Source organism: Prionailurus viverrinus, chromosome A1 (assembly GCF_022837055.1).
Source record: "Prionailurus viverrinus isolate Anna chromosome A1, UM_Priviv_1.0, whole genome shotgun sequence".
In the NCBI taxonomy this organism is placed as follows: domain Eukaryota; kingdom Metazoa; phylum Chordata; class Mammalia; order Carnivora; family Felidae; genus Prionailurus; species Prionailurus viverrinus.
The window spans coordinates 164,482,639-164,494,988 of record NC_062561.1 but is presented as its reverse complement, the minus strand read 5'-3'; the positions used below and the strand labels follow the sequence as shown (position 1 = coordinate 164,494,988).

General features: G+C 38.1%; 1 protein-coding gene across 12 annotated transcripts in view; it reads right to left on the bottom strand.

Annotated features, from left to right (window-relative positions):
- The window catches only part of PAM (peptidylglycine alpha-amidating monooxygenase), a 276,825-nt gene that overhangs the window by 81,744 nt on the left and 182,731 nt on the right, over nt 1–12,350 (bottom strand). For all 12 annotated transcript variants that reach the window (XM_047851268.1, XM_047851276.1, XM_047851285.1 and 9 more), the window contains exon 7: nt 11,430–11,513. In XM_047851268.1, coding sequence (XP_047707224.1) covers nt 11,430–11,513 — 84 coding nt within the window. The remainder of the gene's footprint in view (nt 1–11,429; nt 11,514–12,350) is intronic.

The window sequence follows — 12,350 nt, the reverse complement described above, 5'->3', positions numbered from 1 at the left end:
GCATCTGACTCTTGATTCAGCTCAGGTCATGGTCTCATGATTCGTGAGATTGAGCCCTGCATCAGGCTCTGCGCTGACAGCATGGAGCCTGCTTGAGACTCTCTCTCTCTGCTCCTCCCCTGCCTGTTCTCTCTCTCAAAATAAATAAAAATAAACATTAAAAAAAGTAAAAGTGTAAAAACTGGGGGGAGGATATAACTTATTTTTGCTGCCCTTCAAAAAGGTTCATCTAGATTAAATGTAAAGAAGGAACATTTGCACACGTATATATAGGGAGGGACATGTCCAAGGTAGTCATCTATTCACTCTAAGTGGCTTCTACTTACACCACTTTTTTTGACTTACACCAAATTTTGTGAAAACGTTAAGAATAAAAACAAACTCTCTTTTAAATTTCTAAGTGAAATCAAGAAAGTGCTAGAATAACCAGGCAGTAATTAAATGCATTTTCCTCTTTCAAAGCTTCCCATTTCTTAGGAGAATTGAGATTTAATTATACTTATTTTGGTAAATGCAAATTATTCTGCTCATGTCCCAAGTCCCCAGAGAATGCCCTGACACACCTGTAGCATGGGGGAGGGGGGAATGTAGAAGGAACTCAATTCTTACTAGAAAAATCTGAGCCTCAGCTTTTAAATTTTAGTTTGCCTCAAAATCAACTGGGCAGCTCATTAAAATTTCAAAATTCTGGGCTCCCTGGTGTGCCGGTAACATATTGTTGTCTCTCGGGAAAAATATGCTTGTGTGTACATATAAATATATTATAGTTTTTGTTAATATAAAAGATATGCAGCACATAATTCATAAATAATAATAAAATATATAATATTCTTTATTGTAAATTCCATATCACCAGTTGAATTTCACAGAATTATTTCCTTAATTTTTGCTGAACTTTTCCATAGCCGACATATAGTTGTAACTGAGGAGTAATTCAGAAAAGAATGTTTGTTGATATTCTTGGTTATTTTTTTTTTAATTTTCTTTTTTTGTTTTTTGAACGTTTATTTATTTTCGGGACAGAGAGAGACAGAGCATGAACGGGGGAGGGGCAGAGAGAGAGGGAGACACAGAATCGGAAACAGGCTCCAGGCTCTGAGCCATCAGCCCAGAGCCTGACGCGGGACTCGAACTCCCGGACCGCGAGATTGTGACCTGGCTGAAGTCGGACGCTTAACCGACTGCGCCACCCAGGCGCCCCTATATTCTTGGTTATTGAAACAACAAAGATATATGTAAGAACTGCATTTGCTTGTCAATGATGTGAGCAAAATCTTTCCTGTACCGGCTAATAGTTTTTGAATACTGGAGGAATATTTCCTCAAATTTTTTGACTATTCACAATAATCTGCATTACTGACATCTTTTCCATCATTTTTTAAAAATATGATCCAATAAAATAATTTCTCAAGCACAGATCTACAGCATTTGTCAATTACCATAATGTAATGGTTGATTTCAAGTTATCAATGTGACGTCAGTGAACACTAGGTTGCAAAGAGATGAGCAGCTAACACGCCACTTTATTTTATTTCCACCATACAGATACAATAGAAATAATAACTTAAATATCCCCAAGAGCAGTAATAGTAAAATGCGGTGAATAATTAGGAGATGATGATTTTTGAGTATCTATTGCCTTCATTTTTAATGATGGTTATAATTAGCAAAAGCCTCAAAAAACATGTGAAAATTAACAATTGGGTCTTGGAGTCATTATGAGGCAGCTCCAATACACCTGTGCCTCACCTCTACCTTTTATGCATCTGATTCAGTAGGTCCGGATGGAACAAGAATTTTCATTTTAAAAAGCACCCCAAGGAGATTCTGGTGCAGGTGGTCCTCAGATCAGATTTTGAGAAATCCTTAACTAGACTATGTACTTTAGAGGTAATTCTATTAAGACCTTCCAGCTAATTCCAATCCTTTTAATGAAACAGTAAGAGGAGTTCCTTTGTTTAAGTAAACAATGGGCAAAATTTTTCAAGTGTGAAAACATCTAGGGGAGGGAAGGATATGGGGCTCACTCATTCACTTGGATTGTAAATTGGAAAAACTGTTTTGTCAGGCAATTTGGTGGAACTTGTTAAGGTTTAAACACTCCACGACCCAAAAATCCCATTTCTAGAAATCTACCCTGCAGAAACAATACATCGTTACCTAAAACACTGCTTACATTAAAGTTCACTGCAGCATTGCTTGTGATAGCAAAAAACTCAGAACTTAAATGTCTTTAATAGAGAGAGGATGTATAAATTATAGTATATCTGCACAACAGAATACTAGGCAGCCGTTATAAATAATGGAAGAGTTTTACATGGGCTGCTTCAGAAATATGCCCAGGGTACATTGTTAAATTAAAAACAACAGCAGATGCAGAACTGTGAAAAGTGGTCTGATTTTTGTCCAAAAGAGAAAAAGTGCATATATACATATCTGTGGTTTTTGTGTGTATACAAATGTTAGTTAGGATAAGCATATGAAAAGTAGGCAGATCTAAATGATACTTACCTGAAGGTGGGTGTCCAGCGAAAAACAAGTACAAGTGAAGAGGGTATTATAGATTTTTTTCTTTGCCATCTATATACCTTTTCTTCGATAGCTTTATTGAGATATAATTCATATGCCACACAATTCACCTTTTTAAAGTGTATAATTCAACAGTTTTTAGTATATTCATAGAGATGTACAACCCTCACCTCATATCACAGGTTTTTTGAAGAGTAAGGCATTGTGAGGGAGTTTTTACTTTTCTTTTTAATATTTTTCTGTATTTTCCAAAAGATGAAAAATAAAGTTTGGGTGAGATTATTTTAATGGGAAAATATTCAAATATATCCAGAGTCCTCCAATCTTGTTAGTATTTCAACTGATAACTCAAGTATTAGGGAATAGGTTTCTTTGTTCTAATAGAACTTTTTGCAATTCTGAAATCTGAAAAGCTCTGGAAGCCTAAAGAGTTTTTTAATAATGTTTGGCAGCAAAATCTGGGCTGAACGGATGCGATGCTATTTACGTCTTTATTTATGCCTTGTAGTGTGACTATTTGAATATCTTGCTATAGGAATATCAGCATATTTGATGAGAGATGGTGCCTCAGCCTCCCAAAGGTGACATAATGTAATACATGGATTATGAGCTTAAGCACCTTTCTATCAGGTTTACAGTCCTTACTTCCAAACCACGTGGCCCAAAGCACCTGAGTAAAAGTTTGTACTTTTATCAAGTAATAAAAGAGAAATAAAGAGTAGAAATTGGGGGGTGCCTGGGTAGCTCAGTCAGTTAAGCCTCTGACTCTTGATCTCAGCTTAGTTCATGATCTCACAGTTTGTGAAATCGAGCCCGGAATCAGGCTCTGCACTGACAGAACGGAGCCTGCTTGGATTCTGTCTCTCCCTTGCTTTCTGCCCTCTCCTTGCGAGGGTGCACATATGTGCGTGTGCATGGGCTCTCTTACTCTCCATAAACAAATAAATAAACTTTAAAAAAAGTAGGAGCTGGGGAGGGAAGAAAGGAGACTTGCTGAATGGCATGGGTATCACAGCCTTGAAAGAGAAAAGGGCAAAGTGCAGCCTTCCGGAGCCACATTTCTGTATCTACTGAAGGTACGCTTGCTTAAGCAGGGGTGCTGTTGTTGGTGTTGAGAATTTGGGCACATTATGTGCACTCTGGAATAAAAGACCATGGTGAGAACGAACCTCCTATATTCTGGAAGGGGATTAGGCTTTCTGGACTACGTGCACTAATGGTCCTATTCAGGGAAGGCCAGGCTGAGGACTAGAAAGGTGCCATCTAGGTCTCTCTGTCAGTGAAAAGGCCCATGGCTTTCAGGCATCTGGGGGGTGGGGAGGGGCTGGGGGTGAGGAGAAGCATGAACAACAGTCTCCACATTTGCAATTTCAAAGGAGGTTAGTTAACTATAGAAAGTAATCCAAACCAATGGAAAATACTTGGCTTTATTAAACACCCCACCTATAGTATCCCTCACTTTGTAGAGAAGTAAAGTCAAGCATGGGTGTATCTTCCTGGAGAGAGTGCAGGAGGAAGCCTCTGAGAGAGATTTAGAGAAGACAACAGAGGAAGCAGTGGGGTGTGACCTTCCCTGCTGTTATCCAGGACCCAGGTACCAGGGAGTCAAGAGCACTCTCATGCTTCCACTGAAGTCAGAGTAGTCTGCTTTACACTGGAATGAAATAATTTTAAGTGTCGCTGCCCTGCCACTGATCTATACTCCATCTTGTTCAAAAATGCATTAGCAAGGGATTTTTCCTGTGCTCACAATTTCAAAGCTTTTTCTGATAGCTTCCTGGCAGTAGTCTTGTAAGAGGCAGAGATGCAGCAGAAGTCACAGTGGAATTAGAATTCCTCGAGAGCCCTCTCTTTTCCCTTCTGCCTGCCATTGATTCCTTCATGCTCGTTCTACTGTTCCTGCAGTGGTGGTGAGACGGGGATCCCCAGGGTGTGCATGTGGATGAGTGTGACGTGTGAATGTGTGAACTCACATCCTATGTCCAAGAATACCCACCTCCCCTGAACTAAGCTGCTCAGAAGCCACACCTAACGGATCATAGGATGGAATGACAAAGAAGGCAAGTAGAAATCAAATCTGAAGGTCACCAAGTTCAGGCACTAGTGTTCTCATGATTTTGTTCAGAAAGTTCCTTTTAAAGGCTTTAAATCTGAGTCTGTTTATTCTAAATTTGGAAACAATTATATGAAACTTAGTCACCTGGATTTCATATCTAATGCATCAATTTAGAACAACGGAGCACAATGTCTATAAGAAATCAATCTCTGGGGCACCTGGGTGGCTCAGTCGGTTAAGCGTCTGACTTTGGCTCAGGTCATGATCTCACGATTTGTGAGTTCGAGCCCCGCGTCGGGTTCTGTGCTGACAGCTCAGAGCCTGGAGCCTGCTTTGGATTCTGTGTCTCCCTCACTCTCTGCCCCTCCCCCTCCCCTCAAAATAAATGAACATTTAAAAAACTCTTTAAAAATATCAATCTCTTTCTAAACTGGGTATGGTCTTACCTGCTTATCAATCCCCTCTCTCACCACCTGAGAGGACTGTGTACTGACTCATGTGATTATAGCTATTGTTTTATTTTTATTTTTTGCCATTGGATGGTGACCTACATGAAGGCAGATTTTTGAGCCTACTCATCTTTACTTCCACGCAGTGCTCCGTGGGAATTAAAATGAGTTGAAGTGGTAGCTTGACAAAGAGGAACACACAGAAAATACAGAAAAGCAGATAGAAGGAGGCAACAAGCCCAATAACACAGAAAAACTCCATATATTCAATTTTAAGGGAAATCATTGTGCAGTCATTGACGTTTAGAACGATATCCCAAAATTACAAAGAAAAGAGGGATGGGGATAGGGAGGGAAACTAACAGCTGTGTTGGACACAACTATACATTTAACATCTACCACCTATTTTAATTTGAAAAGACATGTAATATATTTGGGAACGATTTCTGTCCAAAATATTTTATAATTATAATACTTACAGAGCTAAAACCTTGGCTTTCTAAAAAACTTGGCTATTAAAAATGATTTCTTCTTTAAGGGTTCTAACTGGAATTTTATGATCTGATTTTACTTATAACCCCAGAAATTTGGAGACTAAATTTCTGAGAGCTCACAGAAAAGAGAGTTGAAAACAGGTACCTCAGGTTTCAATCATCTCATTTAGAGTACAAGTATTAAACACCCCTCTAAAGGAAAATGAATCTTTTAGCTATATTCCAAGGAACATGCAAAAATGTATGTGGATTTTGAGAGCTGTGATGAAGGGGTAAAAGCAAGCCCTAGATACGTATGTGTGTTTGGGGCGAGGGTGTGGGAAGGGCTCTGTATCCTTGACAGTTTTCCTATCAGCAACAAGAGCTGAAGGGACAGTAAGTAGTTGGAAAGTAAGACAGTTTGGAAATTCTGCCACACAAAGATAGTCAGAACTTCTGCACTTGGGCAGAGGTTCTTATCTCCATTTTAAGGATATCCGTTCCAACTTCAGTTAGTGAGTGAGCAAGTTTTCCAATTTGAGAAATGAGTTACTGCTGGAAACTAGCAAGCTAATGCCGATAATTCTGGAAAGGAGAGGCCAGTTTCTTAAGATTCCCCTAGGCCAAAGCATCCAGAAGATGTGCCAAATTTCTACAGCAATCTCAGGATAATTTTCTTCTTGGAACAAGACATTACTGAAAAAAACTTGTCAAGAAAGAAAAAAGAGGAGGAATCTCTATTTCCTATTATTCTAATTCCCTTGAGGGCAGGGACTGTCTTGTAGTTTATCTTCTTATAAATGAACTATGAATAACAACAAATGCTGTGGAGAACAGAAAACAGCATAACCAGGAAACTTCTAGTAGCTTAGTTCTGTGTCTAAATACAACAAGACATTATAACACCCCTGAAAAGTAACCAACACACCCTTTATATTATAGGCAACTACGACAAAAGGTTGCATTCAGGGCAATTTATTGTCACTTTGAAGCCTTTTTTTATAGGGACTATAATGATACTAGCTAATATTTATTGAGCACTTACCAGGTACCTTTCTATAAACCATTATGATCCCATTTTATAGATGAGGGGGCAGAGAGGCTTAGAAAGTTTGTGAGGGTAACAAAACAAGCAAGTGCTATTGCCAGGCCATCTGGTCTTAGAGTCTAAACACCTAACCCCTGAATGCTATTGCTTATGCAGGATATTCGTTTCTTTTTGTTGTTGTTGTTGTTTAATTTTTAAGCAATCTCCACATTCATCATGGGGCTCGAACTCACAACCCCAACATCGAGAATTTCATGCTCTCCCGACCGAATCAGCCAGGCTCCCTGGGACATTCATCTCTAATTATATTACATTATGTTTTCCATGGAATATTAATTTATAAAAATTAGTGAGTCTATATTTTAAAAAGAACTCATTCTGGCTTTCCGGAGCCTCAGTTCTGGGTTACCTGGGCCTCCTAAAGCCTCAATGCTTTCTTCATAAGGCTAGTGGCTTTTCCACACAGTCAAGCCTAGGACTGAAGCCTAGGTTACTGTCTGGCTGACAAGCACTCTGTTTGTGAGAATAAAGTCCTGACAAGGCTCTGTATGGTCTGGCCCTCACCTTTCACCAATGTTCTCATTTCTTGCCACTTCTGTCTTTACATTTCACACTCCAGGAGCATCAAATTACAGAAATTTCCTCATGGATGGGCTTTTCACTTCCCTGTGTCTATACACATGCTTTCACCTTTGTTTGGAACATGTCTTCCCCCTGCCCCTGCCTACCTGGGGGCTCCTGACCACCATGCAAATCCTTGCTCTGTTTCCACCTTCTAAGAAGCCTTTTCCTCTCGCTGTCCCCTGCTTTCCCAGCAAACCTGCATGCTCTGCCCCTCCACAGCCTCAGTACTTGATATACATTTCTAGATTTGTCTATAAATGCAGTTTTGTGCTTGTCCCTCCTGCTGGCATATACTAAACTCCTCTGGGCAGGAAGGTTAGGATACCAGCACCAGCATGGGTCTGACACTGTGATTGACATGGCATTTAATAAAGATAGCTGTTTTTAAATGATGCTTTTAACAGCTTCACATTCTGTGCAATTTCCAAAACAAACAGACCCAAACCCAAACAAATATTTCATGTAATTCCACAGAACTCACTCTAAAATCACACTCAATTTTTCCCACTAATAGAGACCACAGTGTAAGACACACCCATCTGGCTTCTGATACTTTAAAACATTCCAATAAATTTTAAAATATTTTACCTTCACTATTGGTGTTTCTATTAAAGAAAAGTTCTAGAGACCCTTAAATACAGAGAACAAACTGAGGGCTACTGGAGGAACGCTGGGTGGGGGTATGGGTTAAATGGGCGGACATTAAGGAGGGCACTTTTTGGAATGAGCACTGGGTGTAGTATGTAAGAGAGGCATCACTGGGTTCTTTCTACTCCTGAAGCCAAGGCTACACAGTACGTTAACTAACTTGAATTTAAATTTAAAAAAAGAAAAAAAAAAGTCCTAGGCTTCTCAGACGTCTAAAACATTCCCTGTAAGGATAAATACTCACACCCTGAAGCTGAACATTTTCCTATTTTTCAGGGGTGCAGTAACTTCCTTGTAGTGTTAGTCTGCTTTTGATCTATAATTTCTCTACTCAAAAATATCATAAATGGTTTCAACATAATTAGGTTCAAATCCTGACCAACACCAATATGACGATATATGTGTGTATGTGTATGTGCACATATGTGATTTTTCATCACTAGAAGATAAGATGATATAATTATTTTCTACTTCTAGGTATATCTAGATATAAGTGTGTCATCAGAACATAAAATTTTTATATAGTATAAATCACTCCTTATAGGAAATCAGGCATATAGAGGAGATTTATACTGATGCTTTTTGTCAGAAGGGCATGATTGAGAATACAGCATGCTAACTGGTAGGTATTGACAGACTTAACATATTACTTCTACTTGTGGAATTTTAAAAACTTTAAGATAATGTTATAACACTTTCAAGGAAAAAAAATAATCACACAATCCTGTCTTTCATGCTTATTGACTATTTTCTTTTTTTTTTTTCCTTGTTCCTTATAATACTTGGAAACATGCAAGCCTACTTATGGTTTTATGTGGTCTCTATACATTTTTATGATTTATTATTTTTGTTATTATACCATTTATTTAACTAGTCCCCTATTATTAGGGACATTTGTTAACTTTCCAGTTTTTCATATTAATAGTTAATGGAGCAGAAACAACCATGGGTAGGTAGCTCATTTAAAAAAAACAACTCTTTTTAGGATAAGAGCCTTGAGCAAGATTTTACTGTTCTATATAAAATGTATATAATATGATAATGTTGCTTTCCAAAACAGTGCACTAATTCAAAAAGCTCCCCAAACTGTATCACCAGATTAGTCCAAACCCTGGCAGACCTGGGTTTTATAATTCAATCTCCACACACCCCCAATTTAATAAATATAAAATGCTCTCTAGTTTTAGTGAGATTTGATATTTTCCCATGTGTTTATTTATTATTCTGAGCCATGTACCCGTGTATAGCTTAAGGCACAAAACTGTATTTAAGGCTACTGAAAAAATTACATGGTGAAATTTTTTGTTTATATTTTTATTATATTACAATAAGGCCTATGAATTATAGCACCAGTAATGCTTCTAACTCATACCTCATCTGTACCTTCTTTTAGGAAAATTGTTCTCAAAAAGGTGGAAAATGAAAAATTAGTATAAAAATTTCTGATCAGTCTCTTACAGTAAAGAATAACTATATATTTACATATTAAATATTGGAACTTTTATTCTTCGTTTAATGTTTATTTATTTTTGAGAGAGAGGCAAAGTTAAAGCAGGGGAGAGGCGGAGAGAGGGGCAGACACGGAATCTAAAGCAGGCTCCAGGCTTCGAGCTGTCAGCACAGAGAGTGATGTGGGGCTCAAACCCACAAACCGAACTGTGAGGTCAAGACCTGAGCCAAAGTCAGATGCTTAACCAACTAGGACGCCCAGGCACCCCTAAATATCAAAACTTAAATTATCCCTAGATTAAACATTAATTATAAAACAAAATTAATTCCTCACCAGTAAGAACTTAATATATATATGACAGTAACATAGCTTAAAAACTAGTCGATATCATCCATCTTGCCTAGGGTATCATTGTGGTATCTGTTAGCATGTACTATAAAGCTAAGAGGAATTAGATTGAAAAGTGAAGTCCAGGGCTCTATAGAGGGACCGAGAGTCAGAGTGGGGGAGCGTGTGTAGGTATGACCGGATACCTTAGTTGTGGGAACAGGGAAAGCCTTCCTTGCCTTCTTGGGAAAATTATTGTCAGGTCAGTGCTTTGGAAGTCAGCAGTGGTGGCATCTGCCTGTTCCACTGACACCCACACAGTCAATTTTTAGAAGAGATAAGTTCTGTCGTTGCTCAAACACATTTATTTCATTGTTTTCAACAGAATCCTCTATCAACACTACAGTTAACAACTTAAGGTTTTAGGTTCTGTTCCAAAAACAGAAAGCTATTTGCATACTATACCTCAAAGTATATTTTTAATAGAAAAACAAGTTTCATTTGGAAGGCAGGTTCATGGGCTGGTCCACAGGAGGTTGATAATTGATAATATGTCTGACTGCAATGTTAGCTCTAATTGAAAAATTATATACAATTTTTCTAACATTTGTTCCCAGAGAAAGACCGCATTTACTGTCCCCATCCTGAATACTGGGAATCTATGGAAACTATCACCACACGAGGCACTCTCAGCAAAGGCCCCAGAGGATAATTCATAGGCAGAGACGGACATGTACTTCAAGACTTAGTTACTGGATAGAAAGCTAATGTGTCTGGAGAGGAAAATATATCAGGTTAGTTACCAGAAATATAACGTTAAATTAGAAAACTTGGGGCAATATGTGTAAGTCAGCAAGACATAGTGGAAAAGCTGATAAGCCAAGGAGAAGATTCCTTAATATTTACACTCCCGTGAACACTGAAGTGTGAACCTGGAAGGCAGTTGGAGTTTGACTAAATGTAGCAGAAGGAATAACAAGTACCCGTCTCTGTTGCCTTGGGAACAGGGCCCCTTCCTCATGTTAATGATTCTATAATAAGAAAAGGAGGGTTTAAATGAAGTACATAGTACAAACTTCCAGTTATAAAGTCATGGGGATTAATGTACAGCATAGGGAATATAGTCAATAATATTGTAATGACTTTGTATGGTGACAGATGGTAACTAGACTTATCATGGGGATCATTTCATAATGTATAAAAATATTGAAACACTGTGATGAACACCTGAAACTAATCGGATATTGTATGTCAATTATACTTCAATTAAAAAAATGAAGTGCATCGTAATCATGGGCAGACCAATGAGTGTCTAGGGGGGTGTTCAGCAGTGTCAGAAGAGTGGGTGGGGTCTGTGCATTACTGCAGTGGATGATGGATGAGTTCATGAAGTGGCAAGTGTAGATTACAGAGAAAGCACTGACATGAGCCCTAGAGTCTGAGAACCTCCCTGATACTGCAAAGTATGGTGACTCACTCAATGGCTTGCCTCTAGCAATGGAAATAAATTGCTAGTCCCTATTCTTCTGACGATACTGCTTGCAAGGAGAGGATAGATAAGACAATACATTGGAAAGCAAAAGAACCATGAAGTCAGCATAAGAGAAAGAAGCATAGCAGAATAGTAGAATGTATAAGATGGCATCATTTCCAAAATAAAAGTCATTGCTTCCATCGTCTCAAATTAAAGGAAACAAAAGCAGTTTTTTTCCCAATGAGCAGAGAGTGTGGTCAATAGTTTGTACATACATTTTAAGTTTTTGTATGTATTCTATATATTTATAGTATTGAAAGTTGTGCTTAGTTCCAAAATTTAAAAACTTACCTCTAAAAGCACTAATATCCCCATAGTGTACTTGTAGTACAAAGTATTTACTTCCAGTCTCTCCTCCGACTCTGAATCCAACTCCTAAAGATTTATAAAGATGATAAATTAATATTTTAGAGATGAAAGTCTAAAATGGAACTAATCTCAGGTTGCTTATCTATGAAATCCAAAGGGAAATAAAATAGCATATAACATATGAAATTATGTTATATGAAAAAGGAAATGAACCAGGCATTCACTGAAAATTTCTAATATAATCTATCATTCCTTCTACAGGCTCTGATAGGTTTCTATCCATACTTCCCATTTCAGAACCAGAGTAAACACATACACTTTAAGAGAAGAATTTACTCATTTTGAAAGAAATAGAATGAAACAAAATTCTGCCATTATTGAGTACATAACAGACATACATAAACCCACTTTCATTTTGTTTTGAATATATTCACATTCATTTTTATTTTCTGACTGAATATAGAAAACAGACTTCTTAAAAATATCTCAGGGGAAATGCTTTTATTCCCATATGAAAACAGGTATCTGTGGAAAGGTCATTGAGGAAATCAGTTATCAATTAGATTACAAAGTCCAGTGTGTCAATAAGTGCTTGGAATCTGAAGGGTTCCTAATGGTCTTACTATTAATAGAGTTTCCTAGTAAGCTTTTTAAAGGTTTTTTTTTTTTTTTTTCAACGTTTATTTTGGGAGAGAGAGAGAGACAGAGCATGAACGGGGGAGGGGCAGAGAGAGAGGGAGACACAGAATCGGAAACAGGCTCCAGGCTCTGAGCCATCAGCCCAGAGCCTGACGCGGGGCTCGAACTCACGGACCGCGAGATCGTGACCTGAGCTGAAGTCGGACGCTTAACCGACTGTGCCACCCAGGCGCCCCACCTAGTAAGCTTTTTAAAAATCTACAG